Raw genomic sequence first — 27,073 nt, 5'->3', positions numbered from 1 at the left:
ATTTCTCACTAATGCTGGTACAATAATTTCTGAATCAGTTTCAAAATCCATAAATTAAGTATGTTATGATGTTTAAGCTACATAAATTCCTAAAAAACAATAAAACATATATAAGTTTAAAAAAAACAAATGTTTCACACTGGTATAAAGGAAAATTTGTATTGAAAAATTAAAAAAAAAAGAAAAAATTGTAATTATTCGAATCCCACTACCAAATAGGACTTAAAATTTTTGCAATTAGTCGTAGTTAAGTACCAACAAATTTCAAGAAAATTGAAATTCATTCACTGATAAAAAAGGTTTTCAATATTAAATCGGAAAATTGTACCAAAACCCGTCGTGCAATTTGGACCAATATTAAAGTTATAGGTATTTCGTTGCATATAGTGTTTACAGAATTTCACTTATTCAAGACGCGATATCTTTGTCAAAAAATTTGAAATATACTGAAATGTTTTGCTGAGGAGCAAAGGCTATAGTCCGATCGGGGTCGACTATATGATACCCTACACCACTACCCCATGCATAAGTTTTTCACTGGTAAACATTTATTTTTGGGAGATAAAATTTATCCACCCTCCCTTTTTTCCAAATAACTAGGGCTAATTGAACCAAAATAATTTATTAATTATTTTTATATTTGACTACTGTCGACATACACCAAGTAGAAACAGAGGTATTTGTCATTAAAATAAAAACTTCAAAATTGCAAAAGGCGCTATAACGCTAATATTTCACCATCAATGCCACCTTAAGTATTGATTTAAAACTCAGATGTTCTGGTTTCATTATCAACCTCTCCCTCTGAAATATGTCCAACAGAAAAACCCGCCATGAAGATAAAATTCCACAAATTGGAAATTGGGATATCTACGGATTTTTTCTGCGTCACTAGAATTTGACCAATTTTGCTCAGAATGTATTCATTGATATAGGTTACTTTTGTTGAAACGCAACCAAACAAAGATGGGGTATTCGTCAGTACAATTCAAATAAATAAATGTAAAAGTGGCATGTACTTACTTACTTACTTAGCTGGCCCATTACAGAACATTTGTTCTATAGGCCGAACTAAGAAAAGATCTCCAATTCCCTCAATTTGTTGCTTCGCTTTCTGGAATACCGCGCCTTTTCATCTCATCATCAACTTGTTTGCGCCATCTATTCCTTGGCCTGCCAATTCTCCGTGCACCGCCAAGCGGTCCGTGTTTATACACCTTTTTAGCGGGGTCATCATCGCTCATTCTTATGATATGGCCTAGCCAACGCAATCGCTGCATCTCGATACGTTTAACAATATTGATGTCGTTGTACAGCAGATACAGCTCGTGGTTCATGCGACGTCGATATTCACCGTCAACGCAGATTGGCCCGTAGATCTTTCGAAGAATTTTTCTCTCAAACACACCAAGCACTGCCATGTCTGCTTGCGCAAGTACCCAGTCTTCGGAGCCATACATCAGCACGGGTAGTATCAGTGTTTTGTAGAGCGTTATTTTTGTTTGACGAGATGTGGCTTTGTTTTTAAACTGCTTACTTAAACCAAAGTAGCATCTGTTGGCCAATACAATTCTTCTTTTTATTTCACAACTGATGTCGTTTGTTGTGTTTACGGAGGTGCCGAGGTAGACGAAGTCTTTTACTACCTCAATATTATAGGAACCAACTTCCACAGTCGGTCCGAGCTCAATGGACGCATTGCGCGTCGACACCATCAACTTGGTCTTCTCACCGTCTACCGCCAGACCCACTTTAGCAGATTCTCCTTCGACCTTCATAAAGGCATCAGTTACTTCTTTTACTGATCGGTCTATGATGTCTATATCATCAGCATAAGCAAGTAACATGTGACTATTGGTGTAGATTGTGCCACTTCTTTTGACGTTTGCCTCTCGTATAACCTTTTCCAGCAGGATGTTAAAGAGATCACACGAAAGGCTGTCTCCTTGTCTGAAACCTCTTTTGGTACCAAACTCTTCGGAGAGGTTCTTTCCTATTTTAACTGAGGACCTCGTGTCAGTTAAAGTCATTTTGCAAAGCCGGATGAGCTTTGCGGGGATACCAAATTCAGACATGGCTTGGAATACCTTTGAACGCAGCGGGCTGTCGAAGGCTGCTTTATAATCGACAAAAAGGTGGTAGGTGTCGATCTGCATCTCTTGGGTCTTCTCCAGGATTTGCCGCAGGGTAAATATCTGGTCAATGGTGGACTTGACAGGTCTAAAGCCGCATTGGTATGGCCCAATTATCTCGTTGACCATAGGCTTTAGTCGTTCGCACAATATCCCTGACACGATCTTGTAGGCAATAGGGAGTAGGCTTATGTAGTTAGAGCATACAGTCTTATCTCCCTTCTTGTGGACGGGGCACAGGATACTCAGGTTCCAATCGTCGGTTACTCGTTCTTCCTGCCAGATGGTGCTAACTAGCTGATGAATACACCTTATCAGCGTGTCGCCTCCAGTTTTGAACAGCTCGGCTGGTAAGCCATCGGCTCCTGCTGCCTTATTATTCTTCAGCCGATTTATTGCTGTCTTTACCTCATCTTGGCTGGGCGGTATACATTCAATACCATCTTCTGGGATTGGGACTGTGGTATCTTCGTCGTCTTCGCTGCTATTGGATATCAACAGTTTTGAAAAATGTTCTTTCCATATCCTGAGTACACTATCTGTATCAGTTACCAAATTACCTTGCTGGTCTCTACAGGAGGATGCGCCTGTACCAAAGCCATCTGTTTGATGCTTGACTCTTTGGTAGAATTTTCGGACTTCATTCTGGCTCCTGTACATCTCGATTTTTTCACACTCCCGCTTTTCCATCTCTCTCTTTTTCCTGCGGAAAAGACGTTTCTCCTCTCTCCTTTTCCCCCTGTATCTCTCTCGTGCGATACGCGTTGCTACGGATTGCAAGTAGCCCTATATGCCGCATTTTTCTCTTCGGTGGCAGCACGACACTCCTGATCATACCATGGATTCCTTGGTGGAGGTCTCTGGTATCCAAGTATGGATTTTGCGGCTGTTTGCATGGAGTGGGCAATGCTTTGCCATTGCGCTGATATGTTATCGGCATGTACGCCAACATATTTTTGCGTCATTATAACTCTATTTTTTGCCTTTTGGAATACCCCTACTATAAGCGCAGATATTCACATAAGAATAAAACCTTGAATTTTTCTCCATATAAGACTTTTGGCCATTCCGACCACTGAATATTATCTGGCCATTGCCAAAATCAATAGGCTTCTTCCTCTCTGGGACCCCATGAATCTCCAAATTTTCGTAATTATCCGATCAAAATTGTGACCTGTAGGGCTATTACAAAAAAAATAAAAATCAGATGCATTATCGACTTTTGCGATATCTCCATTGTTGACCACCTACGCAAACATACTTTGCATCAATGTAGAGAATATCTTATCCTATATTATCGATTACAAAAAAAATAAATATGGGATGCCTTACCGACTATTGTGATATTTCCGTTGTTTGACCACCTACGCCAACCTACTTTGCATCATTGTAAAGGTGGGATTTTACTATTTTCATCTACTACTTTACTTTACTTTCTACTTTCATAAAAAGTTAGGTTTGATTAGTGGCTATCGCAATATCTCCGTTGTTTCACCATTTCATCGTTGTAAAGGTGATTTTTTGGGCAATTGTTATACCCCTTCGCATTCTAATAAGATATTGACTTTTTCTCCAAATAAGTTTTTTGCCAATTCCGATCCTTGAATATTATGCGACCATCACCATCACCAAAATCAACATCAAATCAAAATCGATGCGTTAAAAACTTTTGTGCCAAAACCAACTTTTAGTACCCAACCCACATAGGGGTGTAGGGTATAATAAAGGAGATCAAAAACCACTTTTTGCAAAAGTGTCCGATTTCAATTAGAATTCCCTACATATTTTGGGGGTAAGTCCATGCTTCTTGAAATAATGACCAAAGAGCTCTAAAAACCAAACGGTATTTTAAATTTATTAATACTAACAAGTGAGAAAAGGCTATAGTCGGTACGGGGCCGACTATGCGATACCCTACACCACTACCTCTGTGAATAATCTTTTCACTCGAAAACATTTCTTTTATGGAGATACGAACGTTTTCACCTATCTGGCTTTTATACCAAATGACTTAAGGCGAACTGAGCCAAAATAATTAATATTTAATTTTATATTTGACTACTGTCGACATCACCAACATCAATAGGCTTGTATCTCTGTGAGAAAATTTCGTGATGATCCGATCAAAATTCCGACCTGTAGTGTGATGGCACAAAAAGTGGAAAAAAAGGATGCATTAACGACTATTGCGATATCTCTATTATTTGACTACCTACGCCAACCTACTTTGCATAATTTCAAAGATGGGATTTTCTACTTTCTTAGTCTGGCTTTGCTTTTGGAAGGTCCCCAACCGAAGGTGTGATATCCGTAAAAATTAGAAGTAGGGTTTTATTAGCGACTATTGCGATATCTTCGTTGTTAGACCACCTACGACAACCTACGTTACATTTAGAGTTGGGCAATCTCGTTCCTTTTGCGGTTCGATCTTTTCCGTTCCGTTCCGCAAAAGGAACTAGGTCGTTCAGTTAGCTCCATAGTTCCTTTTAGTACCAACCTTTATATGTATACCCACACTCATACTCGTTCATGGTAGATAACAAATATTTAAAACAAATTTACAGTCGTTTTGCTAATTAAAAATACTTCAATTGTTTTTTTTTTTAATTCGGCAATGATCAGTTTAGTAAGAAATGAAAAACGAAATGACACTATGAGATTTCTTATTCACTAATAAAAGACAGGGAGAGAGAGACAACTGATGTTAAATGAACTGATGGAACTAACTGAAAGAGAAGAGCAAAAAGAATGGGAGAAAAATAACGAGGAAGCAAAAGGAACTAGCTGAACCGCATAGTCGGACCTAGTACCGGTCGTTCTTTTTGTGGAGTAGTTCCTTTGAACTAGTTCGTTCCGGAACGACACAACCCTAGTTACATTGTTGTAAAGGTGATATTTTATATATATTGACTTTTTGTTTGTTTTGTTTTTTTTGTTGAAGTTCAATCTCATTCTCGATTGTTTGAGTGGAGTATTCCCCCATTGGCTCAACTTCATTTATTACCCTCTATTACAGAGAGTAATGTTTTTCAAAACGAACTGACAGTGTTGCAAAATTTTACTGATCGCTACCAATATCATGATTTCATCCCGGCGAAGGGAATTATCAATTGGCTTCTCAGTTTTTGAAATGATGCCTTTTTTAGCGAAAAACCGAACTCTTTAAGTGTCTAGTATTCCCATATGAATGAGAATCACACTCACTTTTCGGCTTTTCCAAAGAAACACCAAAATCAAAATATTTTGCAACATGTCAGCACGTCACTTTTTCTCCAAATAAAGGCTTCTTCCTCTGTGAGACCCTCATTTACCCTCGAAATTTCGTGACGATCCGATCAAAATTGCGCCCAGTAGCGTGATTTCCAAAAAAATGGAAAAATGGGATGAATTACCGACTATTGTGATATCTCCGCTATTTGGTCACCTACGCTAACCTAGTTTGCATCATTGTAAGGATGGGATCTTCTACTTTCATAGTAAACCTTTGCTTTTGGAAAGTATCCAACCAAAGCTGTGATATTCGTCGTTATAACTAAAATCGCAAAAATGAAAATTTGGGTTTAATTTGCGACTATTGTGATACCTTCGTTGTTTGATAATCCACGAGAACTTACTTTACATCGTTAGAAAGGTGATATTTTCTACTTTCATTGTCAGGTTTTGCTTTTGGTATACCCCTTATAGAAGCTGAGATATTAGCTTTGGAAAAAAACGTTGTCTCTTTATCCAAATAAGTTTTTTGCCCATTCCGACCCCTAAATATTGTTCGACCCTCACCAAAATCAATAGGCTTCTTCCTCTTTGAGATCCCCATTAACTCTCAAAATTTCGTGACGATCCGATCAAAATTGCGGCCTGTAGCGTGATTTCCAAAAAAATGGAAAAATGGGATGAAATAGAGACTATTGTGATATCTCCGCTATTTGGTCACCTACGCCGACCTAGTTTGCATCATTGTAAAGGTGGAATCTTCTACTTTCATAGTCAGGCTTTGCTTTTGGAAAGTCCCCAGCCAAATCTGTGATATTCGTCATTATAACTAAAATCGCAAACATGAAAATTTGGGGTTTATTTGCGACTATTGTGATATCTTCGTTGATTGATCAACTACAAGAACCTACTTTACATCATTAGAAAGGTGATAGTTCCTACTTTCATTGTCAGGTTTTGCTTTTGGTATACCCCATACAGAAGCTGAGATATTCGCTTTGGAAAAAAACGTTGTCTTTTTATCCACATAAGTTTTTTGCCCATTCCGACCCCTAAATATCCGACCATCACCAAAATCAATAGGCTTCTTCCCCTCCCCCCCCCCCCCCCCATCACCCCATCAACACCCAAAATTGCGTGACGATCCGATCAAAATTGCGACCTGTAGCGTGATTACAAGGTTTAGATGGACAGACGGACAGACGGACGGACGGACTGACGGACGGACACACATAGCCAGATCGACTCAGCTCGTCGAGACATTCATTTTGATATATATAAGTATGAGTCTACGACCATTATTTCGATGCGTTACAAACTTTTTGGCCAAAACCAACTTATAATACCCTCCCCACATAGTGTAGGGTATAAAAACTCCTTAGGGGTCATGTTAACTCGATTAATTCAATTAACGACAAGGATTTTGGTTGTGTAGCCGGTGTTTGATTTGTCCACGAAAGAAAATCTAATTTCAGACTGGCTGAGGGTATATTTTTGTCGGCAAACCCGATTGATAATTTTTTACTTGTTTTCCATATAATTTAAACCAAAACATGCCCCCAGTAGTAGTGGTGTAGGATATCTCATATTTGGCTCCATCAGACTGTATGACTTTCTTGAAGAGAAAAAAATATGGTTGATCAAACTATATTCGAAGAGCAAAATATGTATTGTAAAGATATTGTTAGATTCCGCATGTTATATTGTGAGTCCAACAATCGTTTTTGTTAATTACAATAATTGTTTTGTCATATCCAACAATAGTTTTTGACTACTGAACAATATTATTCTCTTTTCTTCGACAGTTTTATTCTGTTCTCTAGGTGTTCGATGGCGCGGTGAAAAATATATAATTTTGGTGAGTTTTGTTTGTATGAGTTCCCCTTATCTTTGTTTTTTATTTTATCTTTGTTCTTTACTGTGTGTGTACACCATGAAATTTTAGTTTTTATTTGTTTCTTCTTTGTATTTTGGTAGTTGAGTTACACCACAATCTGAAAAGTGTTTTTGGTCGTAATTAGTGTTTTCTTTTCGTAATTGTTGTGCGTGTGTGGTATTCCTTATGTTGGGGTAGGTGCTTGGAGGATGAGCACAATGGAGTAGTTATGTTTCTTCATCCAATTTGTTGTCTTTTTAGCTAGACCTGGCAAAACCTGGCTATGTGTAGTGTTTGTCAAGTGTATACGATCAAATAAAAAATTTCAGTAACAGGTTTTCTGGGCTGACAATAGTTTTTGAAAAATTCTAGATTATGATAGTTCCTACCATAGGTATTGTCAATCATTTTTACAATATTGAGAAATTTTGCAAGTTGTTTTTGTTTTTAGGAGCAAACTTTGGTATTTTTGGATTTGCAATTGCAATGCTTAAACAAAACAAATTAATTGTTGGAACAAAAATAGATATTATTGTTCCAACAAAAGCGAAAAATATTTTTTCTCTGCGTGTAGGCTGAGGGTATATTTATTTTGGGAAACACCATTGATATCTTCTTTCTTATTTTCCAAACGGTTTATATCATAGTAAAACACAAAGATTTTAATATATTAACTTTTTTTATTTGCTTTTTCATATTTTGTTTAAACAAAAACAGTTTATTTCTTGTAAATGCATGGAGGATGTAAATCCTTTAATATATACACGTATTATATACAACATAATGAGAGAGTGATAATGTTAAATATAAGAAACAGAGAGAGACGCCAGAAAAAGTAAAAATTGAATATACACAGGTGTATATATATTCCATGAAAATTATGATAACAAAGATGCTTAAAATAGAGTAAGGAATATTTTTATTATTTACAACTAATAAAACTGATAAGGATTGGAATATTTTGCAGCTTAAACTAACGCGTAAGTGAAACAAGAGATAAATTTCGCAATTAGTTGTAATAATGCACAGTAACCGGCACGAGTTTTTGATCCTAAGATAGAAATTTACAGATGAAAAAAAGAAATGCAACTCAGCTAGAGAAACTTTGTTGGCTTCTGCCTCAATGGCACCATGAGATTACAAACCCAGGCATAAATATTATGCAAATTCCATAACCTTTGTTTTTGACTTTCTAGAGGCAATAAGCCAAACATTTGTCCGGTATTAGAATCCAATTGCCACAAATTCCTATCACAAAGTTAACTAGACAGTTAAAGAAAATAAATAAATTATTTACAAAAGTGAAAATAAATTAAAGTTATGACAGACTAGGAGTATTGAGCGTAATAAAATGTAGACGGTGGTTTGGCTTTGCTAATGGACATTGTGGCAAATTGAAATGTTCTAATAAAACGTGTGATTTCTCCACAAACTGAGTTACGTATAGAAAAAGTTGTAGCGAGTGAAATATTGAAATAAATACATATAAGAGGTTCGGAGAAAAGGAAACAGAATGTTTGTTTCAATCTTGTACTAACAGACAAATAAATTCATATCTTAAATCTAAATAATAAACAAAATATTGTAAGTGATCCTAAATATGACAGCTGATTTGTAGTTACAAAAACAAAAAAAAAAAAACTTATATACATATCTTTAGTTTAAGAAAAAACTTTAAGAAAAAAATCCTATGTCAAACATTATTCCAGTTCATGTATTCAATCCAATGTCCTTTTTAATTTCTCTTCCAACACCCATAATTTACAAATTATCATCCTACTTTCACACAATGTTCAGCTATTCGTTGATTCCTTTTAATAATGATGTAACAAGGGGGCATGGCCATAACCATGAGCGGGAGCATGTACAACTGGTGCTGCATGTACTGCCGGTGCAGATTTATGAACAACTGCATTGAACCCGTTATGATCGTCGGCACTGTAGTTAACGGTACGCACTGAACCATCTGGTTCAACCAACGAATAGTGACCCTTGACCACATCACCATCACGTTCTTCAGCCTGAGATTTTATGTCACCTGTATGGGGATCTTTGATGCCGTAATTGAAGGAGTATTTGGGATAAGCCTAAAATGAAATTGTTATGGAATATATGAAAAGATGCAATTAACAAAAAACAATTAAATTAAAACATACCACCGGCTCCGCATGGACTGCATGAACAGCATGCACTGGAGCATGTGCTAAAATTGCTCCATGGCCATAGTGTCCGTATTCAACGGGACTGGCTTGTGTTGCAGCAATAAATAATGCTATGGCAATAAAGAACTGAAAGAAAAAACGGATGTTTAAAACAAAAAACAGGAAATCGAAAATGAGAAACAGTTATTACTCCAGTATGTTGCCTTTATATAACCATAACCTCATTACCCCCAAAGCTTCAGTAACTTATTGCAACCGCATAAACTAATGCCTATTTTACACCATCAATTATAAAATGAACAGTTCCTTAATGTTGTCATTCCGTTTGCAAGACCTTGAAAAATTCGTATGAGACTTCACAGATGTTCATCGTAAGCTTACACAAGATACAGTCTCATCCGATACCCATATCTTGGAAACATACAATGGCATGGATTGTACCACGCCTTCTAGAGTGTAGTATTTGTTTGGGCAAAAAAATATTTTTTAATTCTAAAAATAACAAAGTTGTGTTTTAGCAGCCACCGTGGTGTTAAGTGGTAAGCTCGTCCGCATTGCACTCAGAAAGTCTGCGGTTAAATTTACGACCAGAACGTCAAAATTTTCGGCGGTGGAAAATCGCTTCAGTGTAATATTGGCTTACATTTCCCATGTGAAAAAAGTAGGTCCCATATCATTGAATCATTAGGAATCGGCGTGCACTCATTAATATGAGAGAAGTTTCCCTTGTCTCTTCGCGGATGTTTTGGGAGCACTGACTAACACAAAATTCTTGTTTTAAACTCCAAGTAGATGTGTTTTGTTTTGATATCATATTACCTTTTACTGATATACACGTTATAGAAGACTCTAAATTTTGGTAAAAGCGACGAAATACGCGAATTCGAGAGAATTTCACTCTCTACTCGAATTCGAGAGGGAGTACTCCTGCGAGTGGATAAATAAATCGAACTTATTCTATTTCTGCATACCACTCCCGAGTGGTAGTATTTGAAGAGTACGAGTTTTACAAGGAAATAAGAGTGGGAGTCAACATGTTAGAAATAGAGTAAGAGTTTACTCTAAGAGCGAAAGCGAGTCAAACGATAAATGTTGTTTTTATTATTGTCTTTTTAGGACGAAGGCCAATTATTTATGAAAGTTTATTAATTATGGATTAATCGAGCTAACATGGCCTAAGGAGTTTTTGTATTGAAAAATGAATTCTAGCGTTATACCACAACACACATTCAACCAATTACCCTACGGACCGTTTCGCTTGGTGGTTGCCAAAGCTCGTCAGGGGTATTTTGAATGTTAATTGATGGCTAGAAGACAAAGGCTGATTTTGATACCTTCTATTTATACAAACATTTTTACAAATGTGTAGATATGAAGTATTTTTCTTTATCAAGTCACCCTAGTGTCTTGTCTAGAAATCAATTTCTCAATACATACACACGTACAATCAAAGGGGGTTTTCCTTTATGAATTGCAATGCCTACTTTTTCAGTAGTTATGATGATAGATTGGCTGTGGCCTAGAGCGCTAGGACCTCGACAACATTGTCTATTTGTTGGAGAGGACCCAGGTTCAAACCTCAGCCGGGGCAGCCGGGCTCTGCTGTGAATTTTTATTTTTATTATTGTCTTTTTAGGACGAAGGCCAATTATTTATGAAAGTTTATTAATTATGGATTAATCGAGCTAACATGGCCTAAGGAGTTTTTGTATTGAAAAATGAATTCTAGCGTTATACCACAACACACATTCAACCAATTACCCTACGGACCGTTTCGCTTGGTGGTTGCCAAAGCTCGTCAGGGGTATTTTGAATGTTAATTGATGGCTAGAAGACAAAGGCTGATTTTGATACCTTCTATTTATACAAACATTTTTACAAATGTGTAGATATGAAGTATTTTTCTTTATCAAGTCACCCTAGTGTCTTGTCTAGAAATCAATTTGTTGTTGTTTTCTTTTAGCAGCATGAAACCTACGTAGAAGCATAGGTTTGATGCTGGGTTGGCAGCCGGCGGCCGAAACACTATGTTTTCGGGTCAATCCGGTACGAAAGAACCCGCTGCCGTGGGATTGAATGATAAATGTATTTTCCACCGTTTGTATGGTCGTGTGTATCCACCACGTACGTGTACAAAAGCCAAAAAGAGAACAAAAGAATGTATTGTAAGGGACGTGTGAGTAATCTTCTTGTATTACTCTTACTCTTCGAGTACTTCCACGCGAATATTTTCACTCGTGAGTAAAATCCAACAAATCGATGCTTTGCAAGTAACATGCGTGGTTTTCCTAGCCTCTATTACTATCATCCTTAGTCTGATACTGAGAAGGCCCGACCATATTCAACAATTCGAGATGGACCCATTACCGAGAGAAGTATGGAAAAAAATTATAGCGTTTTAACAAATACCACAACACCTACAAGCAACTTAAGGGCCGAGCGGTGTGCCCCTAGCAAAAAAATTAAAATGCTGTATTCATAACACTACTATTGAAATTTAACACTATCCGAGAGATGCCCTTAAACTGGTATAAAGCTTACAAGTAAAAAACTTTTGCGGGTGAAACCCCTGAAGGAATACACCTAAATAGTCCATCTTGGAACTGTACCTAATTTTGGGGCTAATTTTTTTGATATTTCTGGTTGTCACAATACCAGCATTTTTAGTTGGCAACCGTAGTACAGTGGGAAAAAATGCAGATCTAGCGTGCAGACAATAAAAATCGATGTTTTATTCTATGTTTATCCATAATTATGATAAGAATAGCTTTAGATTGACAATTTTACTTCATTTATTGATATATTTGGTCGATTTGTATTTTTATATATTTTTTGGTATAACTCTCATAGGGCGATACCTCTCAATTTTGATGATTTTAGCCGCATTATCCAACTGAAATGGCTGTAATTTGGCATTTGGTCCTCATTGGTGGTATAAAATATTCCGAGAGATAGTTGTCGGTACAGGTCCACTTTTTGATATAGCTCCCATAGGAAGGTGCCGCCCAATTTTGGTAATTTTGAAGATTTTAGCCGCATTATCTAACTTAAATGGCTGAAATTTGCCATTTAGTCTTCGTTGGGGGTAAAAAATATTCTGACAGAGAATTATCGGTACAGATCCACTTTTTGATATAGCCCCAACATCACCAACATCATCTGACCGAAATAGCTGAAATCTGATTTGAATGTACATATGTAGTTTATGGTGGAAATAAAAGTGAACCCCTTCTGCAATTTTTAGTAATAAAAACTTGTATTTAATTTTTGGAGACACATCATTGCATTAACTTTCCTACTTCGACCCATATCGTGGGAACCGTAGGACGGACTTTTTCATTTTGTAATTTCTTATTTGCTATGCCTTGATCAATTTCAAGTGAAATCTGATTCTATTTATCAAAATGTTTCCCATAATCGTAGTTTTATTTGAACCAAACTTAAAAAAAAAAACTTCCTTCCCTAATTGGCATATTTTCTAAAAATTGCTATAAAACTAAAAGTCGCAGGAATTCGCAGGTAAAAATTTAAGACATTATTCTAGACAAGATACATGAAAAACTGAAAAAAGAATCAGAGCTAAACTCGACTAATTTCCATACTAAACCTCTATTTTAATTGAAGAATTTATTATACCCTAGACAGGCGGCAGAGTTAATTTGCATTAAAAATTCCTTAATTTGAATTAACTTTTTACCCTGACAGACGATAGTTTCTGCATTTATGAAACAGCTGTTTGTGTTTTTTTTTGTACCCAGCAGACTATTTCATAAAGTTTTACAAAAGTTCGCCAAAATATGCGAAACAAATATACTTTCTACCATTGCATTTTTCACCACGATAATGCAAAAATAAATTTAATTTATTCGCGATATTTTTGAGACTTTTTAATATTATAAAAATATTGCAAAATTTTAAAAAACATTTGTAGAAGATATAATTTTCGATAGAATTGGTATGTTGGGTAATGCAAATTGTTGTGAAAATAAAAATTTTAAAAAGAGATTTGTTAGAAGGCTTGAAAAACGATTAGCTGCTATTCTATTCGAAAAAGACCACTACTTATTTGAAAGAAACTCGAAAATTTCTGATTTGTTTTCCTTTTTTATTTTCTTAAACATGGAAATTTGATTTTCAATGCAAATTGTGTCTCAGAGCATTAATATGCTCTCTCTCTCTCCTACATGAATATGGGCTCTCTTTTACAGCATTGCCATATTGAAATACCTAAATTCAGTTTAAATTTCCTTTGATTTTGTGCATTAAGAATGTGGATAATGCACGAATTAATTTGAATTAAGGCAGTTAATGCAAATTAACGCTGCCGTCTGTCTAGGGTATTACGGTATGTCAAAAATACAAAAGATTCCGCAATAATATGTTCACAGAATTTACACGTCTATCGCAATTTTACAGCCAAAAAAAGGTCATCGTTAACATTGTTAAAAATATCAATTTTAAATGTACCGTTATTCCGCGAAAAAGTTGAACTATTATGAGGCAAGTACCCGAAGGTGTTGTCCAATATAGGGCACAATTAAACATGATGTAGTTTGAAAAAAATTTAAGTTTTCGAGTGAATTCTCTTCAAGCTTTTGTGTCATAATCTCAGGATTTACCGTCGTAATAGGGGATGAGAGGGCAATCTGCTGCAAAAACAATCAAAACTATCGCACTTTTGCGAACAATTTTGATATTTTGTGTGTGAGATACTAAAAGGAGTGGACCGACATAGTCCATATTTGAACCTGAAAAGTTTGGACTAAATCGATTACTCCCTTCTAGAGTAATAATTGTTCCACAAACATCCCATACGGGACAAGGGAGAGTTCTCTGATATCAATGTGTGCACCCCGATTAATATTAGCTCAATGATATGGGACCTACCTACGACCTTCAGCGTGCAAGGCGGGTGTGCATACCATTGCACCACGGTGGCACCCTTCTAGAGTTATCATGCGTAATATTTAGCGGGAAATGTTTAACTTTTCTGATGAGGTCCAGAAGTATATGACCCATCTTTGAGCTTAAGCTTAGTTTAGATAAACTATTACTAGATTCAAAGTTTGGACCACATCGGTTGATCCGTTCGAGATTTGTCGTGCGCACCAGCCACTCAGACTTACTAGCCCTATCCGGCCTGGACTTTCTTATAGCTGGTTTATACCTATGCTCCGAAATCCACTGGATTTCACGAAATCCTGAAATACACCCCGTTGTTTACACTAATTTTTTGTTGATTTCAAACATATCACAATAATCAAGGTAGATGCATATGTGCATCTGATCGAACATGAATTTTCAAAACAAATTTTTGCAATTTTAATTTGTTGTTAAAAATATACGACAATATAGAAATTTACTGCTTTATTTCGCGTAGTACTGCAAGAATCTACAAAATGTTTCTATTTTTTCGATAACATAATGAAAAATTGATATTGTAGTAAAAATGTTAGATTCTTGTAGGTGCTGGAACAGGCATCATGAATTCCTGTGTATAACATGGTAGAACAAGAAAAGGTAGCAGCAATACCCAGCTGACTGAACTGGGTTGTAGTGTTAGTGTCAAATTCCATACGACATTTTATGTATTTATTTCTATGTTCGATGTATATTAGGGATATATATTTTTGAAGAACAAATTTATTCATAAGAAAAAAACTATTTCCCATAAAGACGGCTTTATATCATTGACATGTAACCTCCTCCAGGTCCGAACGACATGCCGCACACTAAAACACCGCTTATAGAGGCAGTACAATATTTGTTAATAAGTGTGGTATTTTGTTAAACTTGAAAAGAATAAAGCCCTAATAAACATGTCCTTTTTTGTTTTCAAAAGCAAACGATTCATAATTTTTGTATGCGAAATCATGATAAATTTTACTTGATTCCGCGCGAAATCACGAAACGCCTTCGAAATCACGAAACGACGCCGAATGTAAACCAAGCATTATTGTCTGCACGGCTTTCGTCCAAACTTGGGGTTCAAAACAAAGTATATGTAACCACATAAAGCTAAAGGCTGCAGGTATTAAACAATTATGTTAAAGCTTCAGACTTCTGCCTTTGAAAATATTTTATTAATGAAAAATAAAGAATGAGACCTTATCCATGTAGGCGGTTAAAAAAACACGATGTACTTCTCTGAAATCATCACTGATTTTGTAATACTTAAGATTATCCTATATAGTCCTATAAATTTTACAGGGATGCCATGCTAAAACATGGTTTATCTAGTCCAATATTCATAAAGATTTACATATCATCATGTCCTCCACCTTTCACTACCGTACTAATTTTCTTTTCTCAATCGATTAATTGTTGTTCTGACTCATTTCAAGTTGTAAAAAATGCTTCTGATGAAATCATTTTAAAAAGTGTATCTCCCCGTTTTGGTGTATCCCACAGGTATCTGGACATAACTCCAAAAGTGATTTTGCGACTTATGTCCGCTAACCATCTCTGGGCATAATTCCCAAAAATATATTATTATTTTTTAGGAAATTTGCACTCGTTCACGTTTTTATGCGTTATTTGTAGACTATGTTTACATTTCCAATCAATTTTGAATTACAGATTCCCACAGCGTAAATACAGTTTTGGCTTAAATACCATAAAATTTACGACTAATTCGTAATGTTTGAATTTGTAGGCATATTTCCAGTATATTTCATCTGAAACAAGTTGCAACATGCATTTCCTTTAGCCATCTGAATTGGTTGCAAAATTGAATTTTGAGTTCTCAGCTGACCTAAAAGTCCACATTATGATATTGTCCCCATACAGCAGCACAGTTTTTTAGCTACATTTTATGCAAAATTGACCTGAGTTTAGTTAAAAGTAAAAAATATGCCTCATACTGGAAGGAGTTGAATGTTCTACCCATTCGAACTTCAACATTTATTTTGTATACCAATTTTAATCAGTGATGCCATTTAAAAATTTTAACTGATTTTTCTTGACGAACACGATTTTTTGGAATATCCTTTCAACTCCTAAGGTATCTTCAGCGTGAATTCAGTAAATTTTCATATCAATCACTTGAAGTTTTCCTCTTTAGTTTGGAATACTCGTGGAAATATATTTTTAGTACTTTTGGAAGAGTAGGGGTTTAGTGCTGCCCGCTTCCACACTATTTTGTTTGTATCTTTTTATACCCTCAGCCTTTAGGCTAAGGAGGGTATATACACTTTGATACGATGAAAATGTGCCTCATCGAAATAATGGTTTTAGACCCCAAGTATATTTGGACGCATGTCCGTCCGTCTGTCTGTCTGTCCTGCTGGCTGGAGCGCACGATAACTCTCGAACGGATGAACCGATTCGGTTCAAATTTTGGCTTTTGTAATATTTTGCCCAAACTTAGTTTAAGTTCGAAGATGAGCTACATCGGTCCACTCCTTCCGATACCTCCACAAAAGTTCGAAAATGTTCGGAAAGTTTGTGCGCACGATAACTCTTGAAGGGAGCGACCGATTTGGTCCATACTTTGTATAGCGTAAACTTTCTACCAGAGTAATATGAGGTAACAATATGGTCTCAATAGGTCCACTCCTTCGGGTACCTCCCACACAAAATTTCGGAAAAGTTCAGTTTAGGTCCATCTCTCGAATCGCTTTGATTTTTGTTTTAGCAACTTGTATTCACTGCCCTACATACGACGGTACAAGTTTCATCAGGGGCAAGTCCATACTTCCTGAGAAAATAGCATGAAAGTTGCAGAAAAACCCCTATGACACCGGAGCGCAAGATTACTCTCGAACGGATCTGCCGATTCGGTCCAAAATATGGCCTTAGTAATATTTTGTCCAAACATAGTTTAAGTTTGAAGATAAGCCATATCGGTCCACTCCTTCGGGTACCTTCCCCACAAAAGTTCAAAAATGTTCGAAAAATTGTTCGTACGGTAACTCTTGAAGGGAGTGGCCGAATTGGTCTATACTTTACACATCCTTATATATCTACCAGATATAGATCAGGTTCAAATATGGACTATATTTGTCCACTCCATCCGGTACCTCCCACACAAAATTTTCGGATAAGTTCACTTTAAGACCTGATATTGAATCACTTTGATTTTTGTTGAAGCAACTTGCATTCGCTGCCTCAATTACGATATTAAATAGCAAGTCCATACTTCTTGAGCAAACAGCCCGAAGAGTGTAAAAACCCCTTATGACACCATATGTTGTGGCTGGAAATCCACTTCCATAACGGTCAATGTCGATCCATTCCTTTTAGTATCTCCTCCGCAAAACTTTTGATCTTTAATCCTAATCAACATTTTTGTCGGCCAAATTTTTTAAAACCCCCTAAATACATACGTATTTTGGGAAAAAATTGTTTCAATATGCACATGCTGAGGGTATACCTCTGTCGGCAAAGCCGACTGGTACTTTTTTACTTGTTTTAACACAATTAGATATTGGTTGTATATTAAAAATGTTCCATTAGTTTCTCAACTCCCACAATTATTGCCATCGTATACTCGCAATTATTATTATTATTTTTTAAAATTGTCATAAAATCACTTGTCCTTTACATTTTCAATAACAATAAGGATTTGCTTTTTTCAGTTCATTTGCTTTATTGAAAATCATTTTTATTTTTTACTATTTTGTAATACCTTCATATTGCAATTATTCCGTTAAAAATGTTGCAGACAAAAAATAAAAAGGACTCGCATTCACGTTAACACTCCCGCAAACTTCCAACGAACGACCTACAAACAGAACAGCACAACCTTTGAACACTTGAATCAAAGCAAAATATTTCTGGTACTAACACCAACCGTTTGCAAGAAAAATTTTAAACTGATGCCTACAACAAATGACCAAAAGTATTTATATACGTTTCGCGTTTCCATTGTTTGGTTAGAAATAATACAGCTGGCTCTGCTTACGGCGCGTATTGAATACTACAGCATCCATCTGATGCTGTTACAAAAACCTTAATGCTGGCTTTTGTTGTACAGACTGACGACTGCAGTTTTTGGCAGACAAAAAACTTTAAAGATGCAAAAAAACACACACACACACACACCAATTGTGCTAGCCAGCCAGCAAGGCAACCTGGCTTATAGCAGCTAGCTATTCAGCCCAAGAAAATTTACGCTCCCAGTTATATGTAAGTACGTACACGTAGTACATTGCTTCTTACCGCCACCATTCATGACACATAGTCTAGTCGTTTAGTTGTCAGCTAAGTAAAATACTGCACCAGCTCATGTTGGAGCATTTGAATCTCACGCCACAGTTCACAAATGTTTTTCTAATGGCAACACATTTGCACAAATTCTGTTCAATAGCAAGGCGGCGTTATTTTTTCTCAAACACAAAAAAGCCATGCTATTTATTTTCTTTTTTAATGTCTGCAGCTGCACTTTGCTCTGGCTTGCAGAATGGTATTGTTATGTTGCCAAAAATTAATACTTTAAGAGAAGTTCTGTAAAACAAACAAACAGACATCAAGATACAAGTGGAGTTATTTTACATCACTTGTCACCTTAGCATTTCAAAACAAAGGAAAACTCAGGTGCCGATGTACATCAGTGGCACACTAGGAATTGAGTTATAAGGACGAATTGTTCTCAAACATATGACACAATTGTTGTAAAAAAGATTTAAAATTTTAAAAGGTCCTAAACGTCATAATACAAGGTATTCACTCTTGGTGAGTCTGCCAATCTTGGCTTTTGATAGACTTCGTAGGGACTTTAATGTTAAAAAGGTATTTTCTAATCCGCAATATTTTAGATCCGCCGCGGTGCAATGGTAAGCATGCCCGCCATCCCCTTGGCACGACTTTGGTTAAATTCTATTTTCCTGGCCAAAACCACTGTTTTTGATTTTTAATCTATTGATACAGCTAAATTTTGTAGTACTCGTATAGAAGGAAAATGTGTTTTTTATACACAAACCGGAAAATGTGTTTTTTTATACACAAACCGTATAAAGTGAAAGAACACACTTATATATTAGACAGAAGTGCCGTTATCTAACCGCTTCCTTGTTGTATTATGCTGCAAGGGAAAGATCAACAGTTATATTCTATATGTAAGCTACTTGACCGAAATGTGTCCAGCACAAATTACAATACGTACCAAAAATTCTCAGACAAAATACGCCAAATACTAGCCGATGATTATCTTCATTTGTTTTGGCATCTTCCTTGACATAAAATCCGTGTTTCCGGAGATGATACCCTAACCCTAGAGTAACCTAGTAAACTAACTGTGGGTGATCGTGGTAAGCACGATGATCTCGACTGTATTACGAAGTTTCGTCCAAAGAACACCGTAATTATACCCTACACAACTATGTGGAAAGCATATTATAAATTCGTTTTTGGCAGAAATTCATGTAACACCGCGAAATATTCGTCGGAGACCCCCAATTTGGTATACCGGTCTTCATATCTCGTCTAGATAAAGCGATTTTGAGATGTGTGTCCGCCTGTCCATTATAAATTGTAATTAAACTCTAGGCCGCAATTATGGACCAATCGCCACGATATTTGGTATGGAGGTCCGGTTCAGACCAGAATAGATATTTAAAATATTTATTTTTATTTATTTATATATTTTATTTAAATATTTAGCGGGTGAAATGGACCAAAAACGTAAAATCAAGTTTTGTAGCGGCTCTGTAGATTGCAATAATATCCCGATCAACGCGAAATTTTAAACAAGGTAAGAGTATATGACAAAGAAGAAGCTTGTAATTTGAGATGGTGATCAGGTAATATTTAGGAGGTTAAATGGACCAACATTTTGAAAATTGTGAAAAAATATAATATACAGCTTATATATTTATTCCTGGAAGATATATTCCGGTCAAGTAAGCTATACTTTGAAGAGGAACGCTTGACCTTTCTATTGATGTAAATTGTGTTGGTGTACATGATAATATAACAGAGTTACAGTCTAATGTACCTAGTTCTTTGTTTGTAGTGTAATCATAAACACGCTAATTGTCGTAATTATAGCTCAATAATCACGAAATTTTGCACGGGATAAGAGATTAGGTAGAAGAAGGTGCCTAAAATTTTGGATGATGATTTGATATTTTGGCGGGTGCAATGTAACGTTACTTTTGTATGAAAAAAACAAGTAAGCAAATGCTATAGTCGGACAGGGCCGACCATACGATACCCTACACCACTACCCGGCCAGTTAGCTTTCAGCAAATCAAAGTTTCTTTTGGACAAATAAGCTCATTGTAAGAAATAAATTTTGGAGTCTGCAACCTTATCACATTAAGCTTAAATAACAATATAATAATTGTTCTATAAACATCGCAGAAGGACAGGGCGTGTACCACGATTCATATTACAGCAATAGTATGGGGCCTACTGTTTATCGCCGAGTCCGAAAGGCATGTCTTAAAACACCACCTGTAGAGAAGTACATGGTTGAAATACTCAGAAAATGTCGCCAACTTTACTGAGGGGTATTTTGCCATCATTGGAAATTTGATGTTTGCGGGCCGGGAATCGAACGCCCGACCTTCAGCGTGCAAGGCGGGTGTGCAAACAATTGTACCATGGTGGCACCAATAAGCAATTTTAGAACGGACATTTAGTCTGGACATAATTTTCTGCATATTTTGACATATTTGCTAAACCATATGCAAGACTTTGTGTCCTAAATATCCCATCGAATTGGCTGAAAGTTTGTATTAAGTATTCGTTCATCACAATTTTCGACCTGAAATTTATCGGTATAGGTCAAGGTCTTCATATAGCTCCCATAAAACCGTACCTCCCGATATCCGGTATTTTGAAGGTTGTGGTCTCAATATCAAACTGAAATGGCTGACATTTTGTATTCAAACTTCGTTGGAGGTAAAAAAAAACGTTCCACCTGAAATTTGTCGTTATACATATGTCCACGTCTTCATATAGCTCCCATAACCAGAACCTACCGATTTTCTGTACTTTGAAGGTTATGGTCTCAATATCCCTCCGAATTGGCTAAAATTTGGTATTAAGTCTTCATTGGCGGTATTAAACTTTCCATCTGAAATTTGTCGTTATAGGTCTAGGCGTTCATATAGCTCCCATACAACGAAAGCTCCCCGTTTTCGAAATTTTGAAGATTGTGGCTCTGGTTTCAGATTTCTCTATTTTATTGACTTGTCTGAAGTGAATTTCAAACAGAAAAATGTACACATAAACATTTTAGAAGATATTATTGTAATACATGTAGCATACGAAAATATGTGAAATACAGAAATTTTCCATATGCAAAAATTATATTTGCATATGCATAATTTATACATTTCGCATATTTTTGCATATGTGATATATTTCGACTGGAATTTAATTAGAAGCCAAAAATATGAGAGAAGGCTCCCTTGTCCCTACTGTGATGTTTGTGGAACAATTATATACAGTACATTTTAAGAAATATTCTTAAATTTGAAAATTGGCGTTGTTAGCAATTTGTGCTACATCTTTAAATTTTGGACAGGTAATATGATAGGGTTCCACGCAATTTGTAAAAACTGGGAATTTGTCTGTCATGATAGAGACAGTTTGTAACATTATGGTTTTCTTCACAGAACTCATTATATCGTAGGTAGTAGGTCCGTTGGGTGACGTAGGGGATGGAAGATACCAAGCAACGGTCCTGACCGGTTTTAACATGGCAAAGCCCAGGATTTATCTTGGTCCCTCTTTCATCTCAAGTGGACACTGACCTACCCGTGGTGACACCTGGGGAACTGCCTTTAACACCCGTTAAAGGTAGTGAGCTAACATGTGCCGCGCGTTTTCCCATAAGAACGTTAAAAACTTGGGTTTGGGCGTCGGGTTAGTAACCCTCCCCTAGAAAAAACAGCATACTATGAAAAAACGAAAGAAGAGAAAAACAACCCCCTCTAAAGTTGACGAACCCCGCAAACGTTTTAAGGACCATGATCTGCGAATCTGCACCTGGAATGTTCGCACTCTTTATAGAGAAGGTGCAGTCTTCACATTGGCAGACGTACTTGAAAAGTACAAGGCCGATATTACTGCCATACAGGAAATACGATGGATTGGGAATGGCGTCACAACAACACCTAAAGGTGACGCACTGTATTATAGCTGCCATGACGTAAAGCATGAGTTTGGTTGCGGATTTGTAGTTAGTCGGAGACTAAAACATCTGGTATCCAGCTTCACTCCAGTGAATGACAGACTTGCTGCAATTCGAATAAAAGCTAAATTCTTCAACATCAGCTTTATTTGCGCTCATGCTCCCACTGAAGAAAAGGACGAAGAGACCAAAGATATATTTTACGAGCGCTTAGAAGAAACATACGACCGTTGCCCTGCCCATGACATTAAAATCATTCTAGGCGATTTTAATGCCAAAATTGGAAAGGAGAATATCTTTGGCCCAACAGTCGGGAAATTCAGCCTCCACAGTGAAACATCTGACAATGGTATGAGGCTGATAGACTTTGCAGCTGCAAAAAACATGGTAGTTAGCAGTACCAGATTTAATCATCTCGATATTCATAAGGGCACCTTGCTGTCTCCAGATCAGGAAACAAGAAATCAAATTGATCATGTTGTGATAGATGGAAGACATTCATCGAGCGTGTTGGATGTACGATCGTTCCGAGGCGCAAACATTGATTCGGACCACTACCTTGTTGCAGCAAAGGTACGCACCCGATTAAACGTAGCAAACAAAGTACGAACAGACACAACACGAAAGTTAGACATCGGTAAGCTGCAATCACAACAGATAGCCACGGCATATTCCACTCAACTAGCCCAATTGCTTAATCAAAGCACTCCTCATCCCGATAACATATCAGCGCAATGGCAAAGCATTGCCCACTCCATGCTAACAGCCGCAAAATCCATACATGGATACCAGAGGCCTCCACCAAGGAATCCATGGTATGATCAGGAGTGTCGTGCTGCCACCGAAGAGAAAAATGCGCCATAAAGGGCTACTTTACAATCCGTAGCAACGCGTAGCGCACGAGAGAGATACAGGGAGAAAAGGAGAGAGGAGAAACGTCTTTTCCGCAGGAAAAAGAGAGAGATGGAAAAGCGGGAGGCTGAAAAAGTCGAGATGTACAGGAGCCAGAATGAAGTCTGAAAATTCTACCAAAGAGTCAAGCATCAAACTGATGGCTTTGGTACAGGCACATCCTCCTGTAGAGACCAGCAAGGTAATTTGGTAACTGATACAGATAGTGTACTCAGGATATGGAAAGAACATTTTTCAAAACTGTTGGTATCCAATAGCAGCGAAGACGACGAAGATACCACAGTCCCAATCCCAGAAGATGGTATTGAATGTATACCGCCCAGCCAAGATGAGGTAAAGACAGCAATAAATCGGCTGAAGAATAATAAGGCAGCAGGAGCCGATGGCTTACCAGCCGAGATGTTCAAAACCGGAGGCGACACGCTGATAAGGTGTTTTCATCAGCTAGTTAGAACCATCTGGCAGGAAGAACGAGTACCCGACGATTGGAACCTGAGTATCCTGTGCCCCGTCCACAAGAAGGGAGATAAGGCTGTATGATCTAACTATAGGGGCATAAGTCTACTCCCTATTGCCTACAAGATCGTGTCAGGGATATTGTGCGAACGACTAAAGCCTATGGTCAACGAGATAATTGGACCATACCAATGCGGCTTTAGACCTGGCAAGTCCACCATTGACCAGATATTTACCCTGGGGCAAATCCTGGAGAAGACCCAAGAGATGCAGATCGACACCTACCACCTTTTTGTCGATTATAAAGCAGCCTTCGACAGCCCGCTGCGTTCAAAGGTATTCCAAGCCATGTCTGAATTTGGTATCCCCGCAAAGCTCATCCGTCTTTGCAAAATGACTTTAACTGACACGAGGTCCTCAGTTAAAATAGGAAAGAACCTCTCGGAAGAGTTTGGTACCAAAAGAGGTTTCAGACAAGGAGACATCCTTTCGTGTGATCTCTTTAACATCCTGCTGGAAAAGGTTATACGAGAGGCAAACGTCAAAAGAAGTGGCACAATCTACACCAATAGCCACATGTTACTTGCTTATGCTGATGACATAGACATCATGGGACGATCAGTAAAGGAAGTAACTGATACCTTTATGAAGGTCGAAGGAGAATCTGCTAAAGTGGGTCTGGCGGTAAACGGTGATGGTGTCGACGCGCAATGCGTCCATTGAGCTCGGACCGACTGTGGAAGTTGGTTCCTATAATATTGAGGTAGTAAAAGACTTAGTAAAAGACTTAAAAGCGTTATTTTTGTTTGACGAGATGTGGCTTTGTTTTTAAACTGCTTACTGAAACCAAAGTAGCATCTGTTGGCCAATACAATTCTTCTTTTTATTTCACAACGAACGACATCAATTGTGAAATAAAAAGAAGAATTGTATTGGCCAACAGATGCTACTTTGGTTTCAGTAAGCAGTTTAAAAACAAAGCCACATCTCGTCAAACAAAAACAACGCTCTACAAAACACTGATACTACCCGTGCTGATGTATGGCTGCGAAGCCTGGGTACTTGCGCAAGCAGACATGGCAGTGCTTGGTGTGTTTGAGAGAAAAAATTTTTCGAAAGATCTACGGACCAATCTGCGTTGACGGTGAATATCGACGTCGCATGAACCACGAGCTTTATCTGCTATACAACCACAACAATAATGTTAAACGTATCGAGATGCAGCGATTGCGTTGGCTAGGCCATATCATAAGAATGAGCGATGATGAACCCGCTAAAAAGGCGTATAAACACGGACCGCTTGGCGGTGCACGCAGGCCAAGGAATAGATGGCGCAAACAAGTGGATGATGAGATGAAAAGGCGCGGTATTCCAGAAAGCGAAGCAACAAATAGGGAGAATTGGAGATCTTTTCTTAGTTCGGCCTATAGAACAAATGTTCTGTAATGGGCCAGCTAAGTAAGTAAGTAGGTCCGTTACCAAGCACGCATTATAATGCAATTTTCATCAGAGGAAAGATCGGTAGTTAATTTTTCATACGTAGGCGACTTTGCCGGTATGTGGCCTCCAGGGTTTCAAATATGGACCAAAAATAAAATGTTTTTATTTAGCATACAAAAGTAATGGTCCATTGCACCCTCTATATAATATCAGATCATCATCAAAAATTGTAGGCATCTTCTTCGACCTAAACCCCTACCTAGTGCAAAATTTCGTGACTATTGATAATTGCGACCTCTAGTATGCTTTTGATTACATTTCAAGCAAAACACTGGATATATTATCTGACCACATAAATCAACATAATTGGCATTAATTGAAAGGGCAAGAGTTGTCCTTCCAAATATTATTTATGTGGGCGGAATGTGTGGTCCAGGAATAAAGATATTTCCGGTATATTAAAAATTTTCACAATTTTCACACAAAAGTTGTGGTCCATTTAACCCTCTAAACATCATCCGATCACCATCTCAAATTGCAAGCTTCCTCTTTGTCATATAATCTTACATTATTTAAAATTTCGACGCGATCGGCCTATAATTGCGACATACAGAGCCGCTACAAAATCGGATAAAAATTTTGTTTTTGGTCCATTTCACCCGCTAAATATTTCTCGATCATCACCAATAAGAATAGGGATCTATTCTGGCCTGAACCCGACCTCCATACAAAATTTCGTGACGATCGGTCCATAATTGCGGTCTGGAGCGTGTTTACAATTTATAATGGACAGACGGACGGACGGACACACATCTCAAAATCGCTTTATCTCGTCGAGATATGAAGATTGGTATACCACATTGGGGGTCTCCGACGAATATTTCGCGGTGTTACATGAATTTTTACCAAAACAAACTTATAATACCCTTTCCACATTGTGGTGTAGGGTATAAAAAAATAAAAAAGTAATATTTTTGGTCTATATTTTATTTCCTGGATAGCATATACCGCCAAAGTAGCCTACATATGGAAAAAGAATTACTAACCTTTCCCCCTGATGCCAATCTGCTAGGTAACGAGCCTGCTGTCTAATATATAATGGGTTTTGTGTAGATAACCACATATTACTATCATTCTACAAATTGTCTCTATCATGTAAATTACGTCGAGTCCCATTGGATTTTCTATAAATTTTTTTAAGAAAATTTAAATATTTATCAGCAGTGGCTAAACTAGTCAATTTTGTGCCATAAACATCCTAGTAGGGACAAGAGAGGCTTCTGTCATATCAATGAGTGCACTCCGATGTATGGGACTTACTGATTATCACCGAGTCCGAACGGCGTGTCCTAAGACACCACCTTTAGAAAAGTATTACATGGCTGAAATACTCAGGAAACGTCACCAACATTACTGGCGGTATTTCGCCACCGTTGAAAATTTGAAGTGGCCTGACCTGGATTTTCTAAAATTAAATTTTCAACGGTGGCAAAATACCCACAGTAATGTTGGCGACATTTAACGAGTATATTAGTTATGTAAAACTTCTTTACAGATGGTGTCTTAGGGCACACCGTTCGGACTCGGACTCGCACTCCCTATCCCTTCTGGGATGTTTGTGGAACAATTATATTATTATTTAAGCTTGATGTGATAAGGTGGCAGAATCCACAAAGTTATTTCTTACAATAAGTTTATTTGTTCCAAAAAGAAATTTTGATTTGATACCCTACACCACCAGGGGTAGTGGCGTAGGGTATCACATGGTCGGCCCCGTCCCACTATAGCCTTAGCTTACTTG

General features: G+C 37.3%; 1 protein-coding gene and 1 long non-coding RNA gene across 2 annotated transcripts in view; one reads left to right on the top strand and one right to left on the bottom strand.

Annotated features, from left to right (window-relative positions):
* Positions 1 to 27,073, top strand: part of LOC141404157 (uncharacterized) — a 162,426-nt gene that overhangs the window by 123,645 nt on the left and 11,708 nt on the right. The window lies entirely within an intron of this gene.
* LOC141404154 (cuticle protein 19-like) lies at positions 7,879 to 18,204 on the bottom strand. The gene is made up of 3 exons (XM_073987484.1): positions 18,010 to 18,204; positions 9,375 to 9,506; positions 7,879 to 9,305 (listed from the first exon to the last, which is right to left on the bottom strand). The coding sequence occupies exons 1-3, from the start codon at positions 18,013 to 18,015 to the stop codon at positions 9,033 to 9,035; spliced, it is 411 nt and encodes a 136-aa protein (XP_073843585.1). The 5' UTR covers positions 18,016 to 18,204; the 3' UTR covers positions 7,879 to 9,032.

Source organism: Musca autumnalis, unplaced genomic scaffold (genome assembly GCF_047663935.1).
Source record: "Musca autumnalis isolate F117 unplaced genomic scaffold, ASM4766393v1 scaffold_4, whole genome shotgun sequence".
Taxonomy (NCBI): domain Eukaryota; kingdom Metazoa; phylum Arthropoda; class Insecta; order Diptera; family Muscidae; genus Musca; species Musca autumnalis.
Note: the sequence above shows the minus strand (reverse complement) of the source record. Positions and strands in the feature narration are given on the sequence as shown.